At 39.5% G+C, this 16,910-nt stretch overlaps 1 protein-coding gene across 1 annotated transcript in view; it reads left to right on the forward strand.

The window, feature by feature from the left end:
* Positions 1-11,719, forward strand: part of LOC131246653 (V-type proton ATPase subunit C-like) — a 38,577-nt gene extending 26,858 nt beyond the window's left edge. The window contains exons 9-11 of the mRNA XM_058247002.1: positions 1,647-1,730; positions 6,188-6,267; positions 11,426-11,719. Coding sequence (XP_058102985.1) covers positions 1,647-1,730; positions 6,188-6,267; positions 11,426-11,522 — 261 coding nt within the window. The 3' untranslated portion in view covers positions 11,523-11,719. The remainder of the gene's footprint in view (positions 1-1,646; positions 1,731-6,187; positions 6,268-11,425) is intronic.
* The last annotated feature ends 5,191 nt before the right edge of the window (positions 11,720-16,910 follow it).

A 16,910-nucleotide genomic window follows, 5' to 3' on the forward strand; every position in this document is an offset into this window, starting at 1 on the left:
CGGGAGCTTCCCATGAGGTTGAGCTCTGTGGGCCCCACTGTGATGTGTGATGGACATCCAAGCCATGTATTTGATAGGTCCCCTCTTGGTTATGGGATGCGGTAAAAAATCAGCTGTATGTGGAACTTAGGTGGGCCACACTATCTGAAATCATGGAAAATCATACTTAAAACATCTAAAAGCACTTGGTGGGGCCCACCTAAGTTTTGGAATGGCTTGAAATTTAGTGTGATCCCTCATCCAAGTGGGACACACAATGGATGGGCTGGATGTTTAAGCCGCACCTCACTAGACCCTATGTACAATCAGGAAGGTTTCAATGGGTCGGCATCCACTCTCAATTGTTGTCTATGGTGTGGCCCACCTGAGCCATGGATTGGCCTGATTTTTAGGTCCGTGTCTCAATGTGGAAGGCTACATCCAGTGTTTTAAGTAGTGAGTAGCGTATAGCGTAGCATTTGGCCCTTTATAGCGTGTAGCCTAAGCTACACAATCTTTAATATTTTTTAATTAAAATAATAGAAAATATGATAAAATTTACAAAATGCATAACTTATATGAGTTCTTGACTACGAATCTGGATCTTCAACCACTTATTTCCATGCAAAATCTCTCTCTCTCTGCTCTCTCTCTCTCTCTCTCTCTGCCTTTAGACATCTCTAAGTGTGAATTATTTATTGAAATATCACAAATTCATGATATAGGCCACAATTTGGATAGTCTGGATTGATCTAAGTGCTCTATCCATGTTATGGACCACAATTTGGATGGTCCATATTAGTTTAATGTAGTCCCGTGTGTGATAGGTATAAGTCATCACCATTTTAAAATAGGTGTTAAACATAGGAAAAACACTTAAAAAATAAAAAAAGAGATTTCAGGTAGCTTACGTTATCTACGCTACACACTACGCTACGCTACATGCCCCATAGCTTATGCTACCAGAGAGTTACGCTACTTGCATACGCTACGTAGCATTTTTGCTACGCTACAATGCTACCGAAAACACTGGGTGCATCTGATTGATGGGATGGATGCCCATCACACATCACGGTGGGGCCCATAGAGCTCGAGCTCATGGGATGGGAAGTTCCCATGAGGTCGACTTCATAGTATATTTTCCCTACACACACAGATAGAGACACGCATACATATATAAAGACTCTTATTAAAAAAATGGTGAATAGTGAATGAACATTACTATTTTTTATTTTTTATATAGTAATCTAGAACATTGATTCGTTGGGGTATGATGCTCTTGCTTAGGTGTGCACTTCGTTTAATCTATCATGCACCATTAACTGTCAATCAACAGACTGCAAATTGAAAGGTTATTGGTCAGATTCTCGGGACATGCTCCATCATGGTGAGGCCCAATGAATCAATGTTTTGGATTACTAAACTATGGGCTGCACTACTACAAACTGAAAACCGAGTAACTGTCAATGTACCAGGATTGAGAATCTGATAATTCCTCACTCAAAAATACAATAATTGCGGTTGAGGTACTTGAGAAAATAAGCCATATGGTCCAATCAGATACATCTCTACCTTTAAATGAGATTCCTACCTCTTCTTTAAATTTTATTTGGCTAGGTAACCTTATGTCAAAGTTATGTTTCGAAAGCCCTTTTTTCTGTGTGCAGGTTTTCAGCTCCTGGATGCACTTTTGTGCTGTACGTGTCTTTGTGGAGAGCATTCTGAGATACGGCTTGCCGCCATCATTCTTGGTAAGAAAACTCCTCATACATGATGCCCTTTCTTAAATTTGAGAAATTGTAGGGTTCTGATGCATTATCACATGAACAACTGATGGTCCTAGTATCTACAAATGGGGCACATGTTTAGTTTATCCAAACGATTGACCTGATAAGACCCACCCTTGATTGTGGTTGCCCCAACATTTTTCAGCTCGGAAGATCCCAGTCTAATCTTTGGTTTTATTCATGCTATATATATTTATATGGTTTTGCTAACTTCCCCATCTTCACGGGGATGTTAGCAATGTCCCAAACCTTTTTAAAAGGCACACAGGGTGATCTATTGTCGATCCAAACTGTTCATTCATTTATACAACTACGAGCAAGCCATGGTGCAAAAATCATGCCAATTGGGTGATCCTAAGCTTCTGATCAATGGCATTAAAATGGACAGTCAAGATTGACTGGAGAAACAAAAGAGGTCCAATCATCATCTTGAAAAATCTAGTATATAGATCCCACCTTATGGGCTGTTAGTTTTTCCATTTCCACACGTAAATGGTGGTAAATGAGTCGTGATGATTTCTACTGCTGTTTGTTTGAGAAGGAATTAGCTGCATATTTAGGCCTTGATTTTCGAGATTTCCTTTTTTTTTAATTTTTTTTTTAAATGCGATTGAGATTGAGCAACAACAATCTGTGGGTCCCACCACGATGTATGTGCCTGGTCCACGCCATCCATCTGTCTTGTCAGCTCATTGTAGGGCATGAGTCCAAAAATGAGGCAGTATTAGAAAGCTCAAGTGGACCACACCACAAGAAACAGGGTGGATGATGATGTCCATCCATCTTGTCAGCTCATTTTAGGACATGAGCGCAAAAATGATCCAGTTTAGAAGTTCAAGTGGACCACGCCACAGGAAACAATGTGGATAATGACGTCCACAGTTGAAAGTTGAAAACTTCCTCGGGTCCACAGTGATGTATAGCAGTCATCCAACCTGTTCATAAGGTTCGACGGACATGGATGAAGGGAGAACAAAAATATCTGCTTCATCCAAAACTTCTTGGCCCCTAATAAGCTACGGATGGCAGGTGTTCAATTCATTTTGTTTCAAGTGGTGTGGTCCACTTGTGCTTTGGATCCTTCTCATTTTTTGGGCTAATGCCCTTAAATGAGCTGCTAAAATGGATGGACAGCATGGATCAGACATACATCATAGTAGGCCCCCTCAGATTTTAGTTTTTCTTCCTCGGTACTAGCGTCAAAACCTATTAGCTGTCAAGTCGTAGTGGCAGCTGGCATGACTCGCTTTTGTAAATAATAAATATTTATTTACTACCATTTACAAGGTGAAATGGAAAATCAAACAGCCCCTATAATTCTTATGATTCTATAGGCATACTATAAAATTTCCCTTTCAGTTTTGAGTGGTACGCAGCAATCACATAAAACTGCAAAGGCACAACTCCATTTCTTCCACCCCTGTTGGATTCTATGGGCAATGTCCTTCTCAATCTCTCCACTCTCATGAATTATTGACCCTATATATATTGAAAGTGGTCATTTTGGGGAACTTCTTGGTCAGCCATCATAACTAATTCCTCTTAGTTATCTGGCGCATGGCGATCATAGCTATCTGGTGGTCGGTTTGGGAAGAAAGAAACAACAGGTGTTTCAGGGACGTCTCCAATCCCGCCGTGCATATTGTCAGTAAAGCCAAGCGTCTCCTGATTGAATGGCTGGTTTATGTTGTAAGTTTTAATCAAGTAGATTTTCTTTTTCTTGGGTTGTAATTTTTAGTTTTGCCTTCTCGGCAAATCTTTTGCCCCTGTAATTGTTTCCTTCTTGTTCTTCCCCCCTCCCTTCTTCTTCTCAATATATATTCAGTGATCTTTCAAAAAAAAAAAAAACTAATTCCTCTTATGTTATTGTGCGTCATCCCTATAATTTTTCCTCTAGTTTTTATCTGGTTTTAATCTACCTATGATTTCTCCTTTGATTCTTATCTGGCTGAACCTACATACGTCCATTTTTCTGAGAAATTACAATATTTGGCTGGTACATGTCGACTCTGCTATTACAAAAGGAAAAAAAAGGGGCATTTTTAAATGTCGAGAATAGTATTTTATGTTGTTCCACAATCTAATACATAACCTACAAATTGTGTTAGTAGAAAGCCATCATTCTGCTGTTAGGGAGAAACATCCCTTTTTTTTTTTTTCTGGGTATTACTTGTACACCATTTCTATAGTTTCTATGTATGTTTACCAGTCTAGGTAATCTTACATTGCATAAACTAACATTTAAATGTGATAGTACTTGCACTAACCTTTTATTCACAATCTAATACATAACCTACAAATTGTGTTAGTAGAAAGCCATTATTCTGCTGTTAGGGAGAAACATCCTTTTTTTTTTTTCTGGGTATTACTTGTACACCATTTCTATAGTTTCTATGTATGTTTACCAGTCTAGGTAATCTTACATCGCATGAACTAATATTTAAATGTGATAGTACTTACACTCACCTTTTATTTACAAACCTCAATTTTCCATTTTAGGGAATTGAAACAATATGTTTTTTTTTTTTTGGGTACCATTTCAATTCCCATAGCTCAAGTGGTAGACTGAGTGAAAGATACCTCGTTTCAACACTGAGGTCTTGGTATCGATACCTAGTGGGGGTGGCTAACAATGAAGTGTCAACTGACAGTGGGGTGTACTAACAAGCTAACAAAAAAATAATAATAAGAAAAATAAATAAAATTCCCAAAATGCAAAATGGATGTGGATGTAAATAACAGCTCCCAATTTAAAATTTTAATATGCCACTCAATATTATCGAGGGCATAAGGTGAGTGGTTGGAGATGACCAAGGCAGAATCATGTTGGTCTTCTCTGGTCCTCCTCTCCATGTAGGCGATTCCAATCATGTGGAGTTGGAAGCTATGAAGACCGGTCTGAATCTTATCAAAGAGGAGAAATTTTCTCCAAGGAACTGTTTCTCATGATAACCCGTGATAACATTTTGAGAACTCATCCCACGTGATGTGTCACAACATCCAATCCGTCCACCAGATTCGTCACCTCATGAAACCCCTAGTGCCTGGAAATTAGCCCGGTCCATAAATCTACAAGTTCAGGTAATTTTACATGCTTCCATGAGCTAACATTTATATGTGATGGTTACTTGCATGTTGCACCCACCCTCTTTGATTTGCAAACACACATTTTCTCATATTGGGAATTGAAACAATAAATATTTGTACGATTTCAATTCCCAAAATGAAAAATGGGCCTGGATGTAAATAGTAGCTCCAATTTAAAATTTTAATGTCCTTCAACATTATTATCGATGGCATGTGGGGAGTGGTTAGAGATGACCAAGGCAGAATCATTTGTCTTCTCTGGTCCTCTCTATGCAGGCGACTCCAATTAAGCGGAGTTGGAAGCCATGAACACCAGGGTCTGAATCTTAACAAAGAGTGGGTGACCTGAGGGTCACCGTCGAGGGCAACTCAAAGAGTGCTAGTGCTTGGGTTTCTGGGTGTAAACTGGATCCCCTGGAGTGTCAATTCCTTGTAAATGAAATAAAAGGATTGATGTCTTCTTTTTCGCTTTCTTTCTACCATGTATCTAGAGAAGCCAATGTCCTTGCTGACTATTTGGTTAAAAGAGGCTGGGACTGCGCTAGGATGATTTGTAGGCACGCCAAAAGTGTTACTTGCATTAACTGAGCGCTACTAAGGAGAAAAATGCATCAGATCCACCCTGTCCATCAGGTCCGCCATCACATTTTCACATTGGATACTGAAAATCAGTCAAATTAAATACTCAGGTGGGCCACACCATAAGGAATAGTGTAAAGTCATTCCTAAAACCTCTCAATTCACGTGGTCTGCCCAACGTGAGTCTTGGAAAGTGCTGGTTTTCGGGGATATGTTTATCCTGGTGTGGTAGGTCAGATGAGTGGATTGGATGCCATGTGTATGCCACGTTGGACCCCATGCAAAATTTTGACTATTTTAATGGTGGGACTTCCCATCTCAATTGTTTTCAGTGGTGTAGTCCACTTGAGTGTTTATTTGGCTTGATTTTTGACCCCCAATACAAATACATGGTGGCGCACCTGATGGGCGGGGTGGATCTCATTACATGAAGTTGTTCCATCCACATCAGTGAAAGTAACACCCTTTCTATACAGAAGTCACGCCAGCATTTTTAAAGGAGGCTGTGTGAGGGAATCTTTGGAGAGACTCTTTATCCCTAAATGGATATGGCCCCCCCTCTCTTCTTTTAATGAAGTCTCTTTACTTTTTATATATGTAAGAAGAATATGAAGAAGAAGTTGAATATCATCATATACCTGTACAGTCATGTCAGCATGTTGGATTTTTCAGGTTGCCATATCTGATACCTCAGATTAAGTAATGTAGCTTTTTTCTTTATACTAACCGAGTATTGATTGGGAATTTGATTTCAGGCAGCAGTATTGGCTCCATCTGTGAAAAGTGAGAAGAAAGTGCGCTCGATCTTGGAAAGCTTCTGTAACAATGGAACTAGGTGAAATTATCATTTTTGCTTCTCAACCATGAATTATGGTGTCTGACAGGAAGGTTTTCATGCATGTGGGGCCCATGTTTTTCAGTTTTCCAAACCATTGATCTGATGGGACCTACTGTTGGTAGGGAATTCTCGTCTCAGATTTGTAGATCGTAGCCTGTTGATATGGCCTGTTTTTCCCCTTTTCTAATATGAACTGTCCAGATGTGGGCCACCATATTGAATGTCTGGAATCTTCCATTCTGGAAGATTTCAATAGCATTTCCCATCCAATGCTTGGTCCATCAAGTTTAGGGTTTTGGATCACTGAACCATAAGAACCACATGTACGGATTACGTTTCTTGATGAGCAGGACCCCGTTTTTTCTCAGCCACTATTATTGCTTATCCTCTTAACCTTTAACAAGGAATCCTGTTGCCTCAACCATGATACCAGTGTCATGATGTGCCAAGTCTGTGCAAGTATGACCCCCTGTTTAGTGATCAAACCATTGATCTAATTGTCCCACTGTAGATGGGGGATGCTTCATAATCTTCTTGTCAGATGATCCTAGCCCTTCGATCAGTGCCCGTTAAGAAAGAAATACTGCACAGATTGCCATGGACTCTTTTTTTTTTTTGAAAGTCACAGATTGCCATAGACCAGTGGTTGGATATCTAGGATCCTCTGATCTGGAAGATTCAATGGTCTGGATCACCAAACCAGGCATCTCACTTTTAAAGTTGTACCATGTTTGCGGCATGGATGCGTCTGGAAGTTATTCATGCCCTTATTCATGTGAAGCGTCTAATTAATCCATCAAGTGGGCCCCATTGTATAGATGCGCTGGCAAAAATTCGGCTGGTCAGTTACCAGTTGGAACTTGTTATACAAGAGAAAAAAAGCTAACTCATCTCTTGGATTGGAGTAATTAGAATACCTGGGTATTCTAGTACCCCCTACCCCCACGATTCCAATGTTTGGAATATGATGGGTATTAAAAATCCTGACAATTTAAATGGCTACCAGGTATTGCAATGCCCAACAAATGGGCATTTTTGATTTCAAAAAAAATGCTGGAATTTCACTCCAATACCCGCCAAGGATTCCCCAAATCCTGCCTTAGGTCATTGGACCAAAGCTCTTTATTTATTTATTTATTTATTTTTTCTGTTTTGTTTTGTTCTTTGTTTTCAAATGGATGTGCAATGAAAGGAGTAGGGCAGACATGATGGAGGATTTAAATCATTGATGGCACCATTGTATTATGGTCAATTTGGAGTATGAACCATCCATTTTCCTTGTGATTGATTGGAAGGCTAGGATCAGTCATCCAAGTGATTTTTTTGAGGAATGGACAATCAAAGGTGAGGCCAAAAAAAAAAAAAAAAAAAAGAAGAAGAAGAAGAAGAAGAAGAAGAAGAAAAGAAAAGAAAAGGCAACACACATGATAGATCTCCAGATCAATTATCAAACCATTTTTAGCATGATTGATATGGATTGTTCATTTTCGTAGGTGTTACTTGTAGGTTATGATCTTTTGACCGAAGTGATTTTTGAGAGGGATGGGCAATCAAGGGTGGGGTTCACATGGTTGATGTCATAGATTAGTGGTCTACATGGTCGGTGTCATAGATCAGTGGTCTACACGGTCCGTGTCATAGATCAATTTATTGAACCATTTTTAGTATGATTGATATGGACCATGGATTTTCCTAGGTGTTACTTCTAGGTTACGATCATCCGATTGAATTGATTAGTGGTCTACACGGTCCGTGTCATAGATCAATTTATTGAACCATTTTTAGTATGATTGATATGGACCATGGATTTTCCTAGGTGTTACTTCTAGGTTACAATCATCCGATTGAATTGATTTTTGAGAAAGATGGACAAACAAGGGTGGGGTCTACATGATCGGTGGCATAGATCAGTGGTAAACAACATTTGTAGTATGGTCAATATGGACTGCCAATTTTCATAGGCATTGATCGGAGGATTAAGATCATTCAATCAAAGTGGTTTTCTGAGAGGGGTGGGCAATTAATGGTGGTACCCAAATGATGGATGGTCTAGATCAATGATCATACCATTTTTAGTAGGATCAATGTGGCCATTCATTTTCCTAGGCATTAATTGGAAGTTATGATAATCCAGTCAAAGTGATTTTTCAAAAAGGATAGGCAATCAAGATTGGGACCCACATGATTGGCAGGGTGTCCCGTATCCGTTACGATACGGCCATATCGGCCGATACGTAACGGTAACGGCTGACACCGTTACGCGATACGGGGTCAAAACGGGCACATAATGGCTGTTATGGGCCTAAAGAAACTAGGAAAAAAAAAAAAACAAACATTCTTTTTTTTTTTTTCTTTCTTTTCTTCTTCTTCCCCCCTTCTTTCCCTCCTTTTCTTTTCGGTTTCCCTCTCTGGTATTGGAAAAAGAAATCGGAAGCGGATTGGTTGGTGTACCACACACCAGCTATATAGCTGCTATAGGTATGTGTCATGCTAAGACGAGCGCTGACACTCCTCGAGCTCTGAGTTGCACGAACGGTTCAAAGGAGATCAAAGTTACATGGGCTCCACAGTGATGTATTTATTATATCTACACCGTTCATCTATTTTTAGAGATCATTTTAGAGCATTACCCAAAAAATGAATCATATCCAAAGATCGTCTGGACCACACCAAAAATAGCAGCGGAGATAATGATTTTCTCCGTTAAACAATTCGTAGGGCCCACCATAACGTTTATTTTACATCCAATCTGTTCATAAGGTTAAAAAGACCTGAATGAAGAGGAAAAACAAATTTCATATTGATCCAAAACTTATGTGATCCCAAAAAGGGTTTCAATGGTAGACGTTTTATCCCCCACTGCTTTTTGCAATGTGGTCCACCTGATAATTAGATCTGTATTATTTTTCATGTCAAGCCTTAAGACTAGCTCGTCAAATGAATGAATGGTTTCGATATAACACATACCTCATGATCAGACCCACAAGACTTGCTGACGTCAATACAACAGCTATAGGTGTGAGGTACAGCAGCCAATCTGCTTCCAAAGAAATCGGACTGCGTACAAGTTACGCGGTATGCTATTATTGCTCCATGTGCCGCGTGGGCCCCACCATGATGTATGTATTTTATCCGCTGTCCATCCATTTTGCCACATCATTTTAGGTCATGATCCAAAAATTAGTAAGATCCAAATCTCAGGTGGACCACACCATAGGAAACAATGGTTATAGAATGCTCACCATTAAAATTTTCAAAATTTCTTAGGGTCCACTGTAATGTTTATTTTCCATCTAACCTGTTAATTGGGTCACACTGATGTGGATATAACACATTCATCACGGTGGAGCCCAAAAAACTTTGACACTTGTGTGCTACACTTCACAATTCGAGTCTTGCCTAATTCGAGCTTTGGATCTGCCTCATTTTTGGGCCCATGCCCTAAAATTATTTGGCAAAATGGATGGACGGTGTGGATATAACACATTCATCACGGGTGGGGCCCAAAAAACTTTGACACTCGTGTGCTACACTTCACAATCTGAGTCCTGCCTAATTCGGGCTCTTAAAAAATTGTACACGAGACATGTATTAACTTAAAATTTACCAATTAAATTATGGACTATAGTTGCTAACTCACAATGCCAAAATCGAATTGTTTGAATAGTTTTAATTGTTAATTTGTGGATGCTTATTTTTTAAAATAGGGCCTTTTGATTTTTTTTCATGATTCACTATCCAATAAATGTCCACCAATTCATAAATGGGATAATGCTAATAAATTGCATGAATTTGAGGCGGATTTGGGGCATGAATTGATCCTCCAAGTCAGCCCCAAATTGGCAACGCCATCTATCTGAATTTAATTTCATTTTTTTAAAGAACTATTGGGAGAAACGATATCAAATTGTTAAGTATATAAATTAGATATTTAGAAAATTAAATATATGAATTTTGTAGTCAAATTCAGGTTATCTGGTTCATAAATTCATCAGACAGTCCGATACAACTTCTCACCAAAGAGTGGACCGTTACACCACCATAAACATGTTCCAATTTATAAATGAATGCATATTTGGAATGCTTAGAATATTTTGGATTTAATCCATTTTTTTAAAAATATTTTTTTGGCAAAAAAAAATAAAATTGCACCATTATGGGCCGTTGCGCCCCCATATCGCCGTTACACCCCCGTATCCGTATCGGTATCGGAGGGCAACGTTACGCTAACCGAAACTGATACGGGATACCTTGATGATTGGTGTGATTAATATGGGTGTCCATTTCACTAACCATTACATGGGTAGTTAGGATTTTCCAGTACTAGTGTTTTTTTTTTTTAATTTTTAATTTTTAATTTTTAAATTTAAATTTTTAATTTTAAAATTTTAAACAGGATGTGCAATCAAGGGTGAGAACCACATGTTAGCCTCGATCAATGATCAGACCATAGCATGATCAGTATAGGCTGTTCATTTCAGTTACCATTATGGATCACACATGTAAGCAACATCCAATCCATTCATCAATTTGATCTCCTGATATACAGTTGATATTGAGAGTTATAGTTGATTAGGTGATAGAGTGGGCCACACTTGTTCGTTTAAGTAGGATGCTTTTTTAATACATAAACAGTACACCACACGATTCCCAACTTGTGAGCCAACCAAACACAGGAATTATAATTTCTGGGAATCACATGCCTATTACAGGAAGTTGCTTAAACAGAAATTATAATTGCCAACAGCTAAACTACCTGGGCATTGCAATACCTGGCAATTGAAATATCTGCCCCATCCAAATGCCCCATTCTCGCAACCGCTACAAGAATTTGGTACTGCTGATCATTTGTTTCGTACAATGGCCCACCCCATGTGTGGACTGGCCTGATTTTTGGTCCAGCTCATCTACAGTGTGGTCCACCTGATGGGTGGATTGGATGCTTCATGCATGTGCCACACTGGCACATGGATGCATGCATGGGGAGTGTACAGCACATGAGTGAAACCTGCAATGTACTAATGCAGAGTAGTCATTTGTCAGCAGGTAGATGAAATCCTTGATCTTTTAGAATTCACATTCGACTGTTTGTGCTGCAAGGATTGAATATTGACTGTTTGTATTGTGAGGATTGAATCTATGTTATGCATTGCAGCACCTACTGGAAATCTGAGGATGAAGTTGCGATGCCCGGTCTTGGTGGGGAAGCTGATACTTATCCATACGTCGCCTTCACAATCAACCTCATCTGATCTGAATCAAAATCCCAGCTCGATCTGTTTAATTCGTGAGTTCGATGATTTACTCTTATCCTGCAATAATACACGATGAATGGGATTAGAAAACTGTCTTTACACTGTATATTAGTATACTCTATACCCGATTCTTTTGTAGTTCATCTCTATATCTTGGACTATCTCAATCTGTCCGATGATTTTGATTGGAGTGATTCCCCCCCCCCCCCCCACACAGAAAAGTTCAGATCATTGTAATTCAGTCTGTTTATTCTAAAAAAATCTTATGATCCTTAAATCCGAGGGACCGGCTGGTCCCACTTTTCTGTGATCTGATGGGACTTGGCCATGGCTGGAAGATGTCCCCAAAATCCTCTGGTTTTCAGCTTGTTGCAAATGGGTTCCATTAGGCTGAGATTGATCTGCAGTTGATGAACCACCCATGGGCTGCACCGGGGCTTTGTGGCAGACGCGACGGTTAGTACCTCTCTCCTCCCCCCCCACTTCTCAAAAGTCAATTCTATAGCATATTTGTGAAATGAGTAATGACAGCTAGCCAGGAGAGATTGAACAGGTGATTTGTGGCACACCTGTACAAGATCCAGCCCATTCGTTAAGTGGGTTAAGTGTGACTGTGAACGTGCTCTGGAGCATTAATCAGGGTGGAACTGCTAGTCAGGTGGGATAGGCTAGTACGAGTAAAATGGATGGTTGGTAGAAAATCACCAATGACCGATATTTAACATGCGTGTGGCCCACCTGGTTTTGGTCCAGCCTGGATATTGCGACAGCATGTTCACATAGAGCCCCACCTCGTACATGGCCCCATTCTCGCATGTGTGCCCCAATTCAGCTGTTCAATCTTTTCACTGTCCTCCCTCCACGTAAAATCTGTCATCTGAATTGTTATGGTGGGTGGGAGACCGAATGTACAGTGACACTAACCAGACTCTGGCCCATATCTGTCAGTGTCTATCAACCAAGAGATCAAATATTTAAAGAGGAGAAAGCTCCTCACTGGACCGGCCACGTCTGGCATTCGGGCCGTCCAAAGGCTTTTGAGTCTGTTGGGTGCATTAACGAGTTTGTGTTTTTTCAAAAGAAAAAGGAGAAAACAAACTCATTAATGCACCCTACAAAGTCGAAAGCTAGAGCTATACATGAGCCGAATCGAACTGAGTTTGACCCAATTTTGGTTTAGCTTGTTTATGTGACACCTCCTGTTCGAGCTTTAGACGAGCCGAGCTTTGAGCCTATACCTACTGTTTGGGCTTGGTTTGGTCTAGATTATACCAGCTTGGTTTGGTTTAATCCAAATATCCGAGCTGAACTAAGCCAGCCAAGTTCAAGGCTAGCTCATTTTTTAAAAAATTAAAATAAATAATATACATGATATGATTTTTTTTTTTTTTTTTTTTTTTTTTTTTTTAAATTTTCAAATTTTTTAATTTAATTTTTTTAAATACAAAGATAACACTATAAAATAACATTAAAAAAGATGTACAAAAGTAACAGTACTAAAAAATAACATAAAAGTTTAGTATCCTCTATAGGAAGGTAACAATGAACAAAATGTTTTTAGGCCCACCAACCAATTTGAATCCCGCTTTAATGTACATAGTAAACTTTGTGGACCCACCGTCATGTATATGTATTACCACGCTGTCCATCTCTTTTTACATATCATTTTAGGACATCATCCAAAATTAAATCATATCCAAAACTCAAGTGGACCAAACCATAGGAAACAATATGCATTCAAGCACATGTATTATGTATTATCCACGTCATCACGTATATATATTATCCATGCTGTCCATCCATTTGTAGATGTCATTTTAGTAGATGATCCAAAAATTGAATCATATCCAAAGCTTAAGCAGATGACACCATAGAAACAGTGTGCATACAATCTATGAGCCGAATCAAGCTGAATCAAGCCAAGCTCGGAGCTGACCCGAACTGGTACTGTTCTAGTTTGTGCTTGGTTTGTTTTCTTAATGCAGCTTTACTCCTTGTGGGTTGAGCCAGTGTTGGGTCCTAAGAGTGAGTGTCAGATGAATTCCATCAATCGATTGGGTCTGAAATTCTGGGACATGATTGAGTCCTGTCAGTCAGGAAATGGGTCGGAGTCCATGATGCTCTGGCTTATGGCTCGACACCGATAGAGCCTGCATCACATGACTGGTCTGGATTCTTCCTTCATCGTTTCCAGGGGAGTGGATTAGGTGTTACCCTATCCCCTGACTGTCAGATTGGGGAGCGGATTACCGTGGGGCCCACCTTGATGATGTGTTGTATATCCACACCGTCAATCTGCATTTCCAGCCCATTTTGGGTAGTGGTCCAAAAACTAAGCAGATCAAAATCTCAGTTGGACCACACCACAGGAAACAGTGGGGATTGAACAGCCACCATTAAAAACTTCCCAGGGCCCACCGTAAGCAGATCCTTAATGTTTATTAAACATCCAACCTGTTGATAAGGTCCATCAAACCTGTATAAAGGTAAATACAAAGATCAGCTTGATCCAATGGTGTGGCCAGCTTTTTAATTCTCATTCACCACCTTTTCCAATGGTGTGGTCCATTGGATATTTGGAACTCCTTAATTTTTGGAATGACGTACTTAAATGAGCTGGAAAAACGGATGGGCGGCATGGATATACAACATATTCATCAAGGTGCGCTCCACACGGTTAGGTTAACACCGGATAAAACCTAATCCGCTTCACAGGTCGAGTAGGTACTCAGTCCTTCTCTGACAGGCATTTGCATGCCAATGATATGCCGCCACGTTATAGATATGCTGCCACGCCAGCTTAACAATGGTAAAACCTAATCAGCTCGGATTGTTTAGAAACTCAAAAGCTTGTGTTGAGAAGAAAGTCTCTTGAGTTCTTACCAAAATAATATTAATATTTAAAACATAAAAATATCTGAAATTTTTATATGAAAAACTAACCAAACGCTATTTGAAATCTCTTTTCTGAGTTTTCTCACGTCATTTTAAAGTATGATACTAAAAATGATGCAGATCAATGCTCAAGTGGACCACACCAAATAGTAAGCTCGGATTGCATTAAATGCAAGAGTCATCTGTGGTGTGGTCCACTTGAGCGTTGGATCTGCCTCAGTTTTGGGCTCTTACCTTAGAATGGTTTGAGAGAAGGTATGGACGGCGTGGATATACAGATACATCAAGGTGGGCCCTCACACAGATCTGCCCGTTCGTGGCTAGAGAGGGGAGTGTATCGCGCAATCCGCGCGGATCCCGAGCCTAGATAAAGGAAGGTTGCATGCGTGTGTATACTCCTGCAAAAATTCATTGATGCAGGCAGTTGGGAAGTAGAATCTCTCGTCCTGGGCTATAAGCACGGCATAGTTGGATGGCGATCCAGACCGTCCAAACGATCTATCCACAGCCAACCACGATGTCTCTGTGATATCCACGCCATCCATGAGTTGTGAGAGGTCATGTTACGATGTGAGCATAAAAATTAGTCAGGTTCAAAACTAAGGTGGGCCACACCGCAGGAAACAATGGAGATGGACGGTTGGAGACGCCCACCATCGATACCTTCTTGCATCCAAGGTGATGTTTATGTACCATCCAACCCTTTCATAAGGTGATTCCCACCAGGATGAGGGGAAAACACAGCATCATCCAGATGAAAAACATAGGCAGGTCCCACAAAGGTTTCAATGGCGGATGCCCCCATCCTGACCGTTTCCTATGGTGTGGTCCACTTTAGTATTTTAATCTGCCTTAAACATGAGCTGGCGCAGCTGATAGAGGGAGTGGATGTTAAAAAAACATCACGTGGGCCCCACAAAGGTTTTTTGTTGCACTGGCTCTCCCTACGACAAAACTGTTGTAGGAAACATGCATGCATCCCATCAGCTCTGGATTGATTGACTACCATCTAGAAATAATCTTGATTGGAAGATCCTAACCATCTACGAGGGAGGTTTTTCTCACTAACGGTGAGCCTTATCTTTATAGTTGGTGATCGGTTCCTATCGAGTCAATGTTTGTTACATATGCAGTGACAAGTTCACCACCAATCATTGGGTCCTACTTTGAGGCTATGGCCCATTTAACCAACGGTCTAGATCGATCTGCAAGTGCACTGATTAGGTGATAGAGATCAAGTATACACCGAGTATTGGTGTATACTGTATGGTTTGTTATCAAGATCACAGCTCAATGTTTGGCTGTCTCCTCGTTCAAATCAGCTACTGATAGCTAATGAAAATTAAGGGCATTTAAAGCTCATTCCATATCAACCGTCGACAAAACGGGCCCACCAATTCCTGTTACAACGATCAGGAGTCTTTTCCATGGGCATGATTAGTGGGCAGATGCATTAAATACACTACAACCCAATACCAAGTTGCACCTTGTAATAATTCTGCTATGTCTACTACAAGCACGATTATTCAAAGGTCTGTGTATGTGAGCCGTTGGTTTTTGGGACATTTAATTAATCAGTTCTAAAACTCAGATGCTTTAATTTCAAGTATTTTAAACCATGGATCAAAGATTGGATAGTTTTGAGATGTGGGAGCCACCCTCAAGAGGCCATTGGATCAAGATTGTACGTACGGTTGGTAAAACCCTTGAAGTTTCATTTTGGTTGTTGAAGGAGCCGCTTGGCAACTTGGAATTGGATACTAATTCCAGGTTTAATTTTCATAATTGGCAATTTGGAATTTGGCAAGAATTCATTATCTACATGAATCTACTTTCGATTTTAATGTAGAGTGGGCTGCACAAATACACTGTTAGCATGGTTGGATCAAAAGAAGCTCAAATGGAAGCAAAATTAGTTTGTTAGGAACGAGTCCGATCCTATGTAGGGCATAACATAAATGGACCCTAGGTTTATAGGGTTAAAAGAAAAAAACTAATTACAAATAGGGTAAAAATTGTCATTCAAAGAGTGTACCATAAAAGAAAGTAACTTTTAGTCCATACACTATTACAATACATACAACTTATTGATCTTTATATAACGATACTTTCAGGGTCAACTGGCTGGATATGCTGGTGGAATTAACCTGTTTTATAAAAAATAGCATGCCATTGGTTTAAAATTGTGATTTTAAGAAAAAAAATAACATTATTTTAGAATTTTTCATTTATACTTATCTTCTTATCTATGTAGTTTGAGGATTTTCACACCCTAATGTCCGGAATGCTCCAATAAAATTTATTTAAACATTTTTATTTTTCGAAAATTATTTTGAATATTTTTGAATTAGGGTTTGAGTTTTCTTTATTAGTAGTGTAATTGAGAAATTATGCATATATTATTCAATTAAATTATATGAATTTTCTCTTATTTTTTATGGATTCAAGAATTATCTTTGTGAATTTAAGAATTTAATTAGTTGAGGAAGA

The sequence above is a fragment of the Magnolia sinica genome, chromosome 5 (genome assembly GCF_029962835.1).
Source record: "Magnolia sinica isolate HGM2019 chromosome 5, MsV1, whole genome shotgun sequence".
Lineage (NCBI taxonomy): Eukaryota > Viridiplantae > Streptophyta > Magnoliopsida > Magnoliales > Magnoliaceae > Magnolia > Magnolia sinica.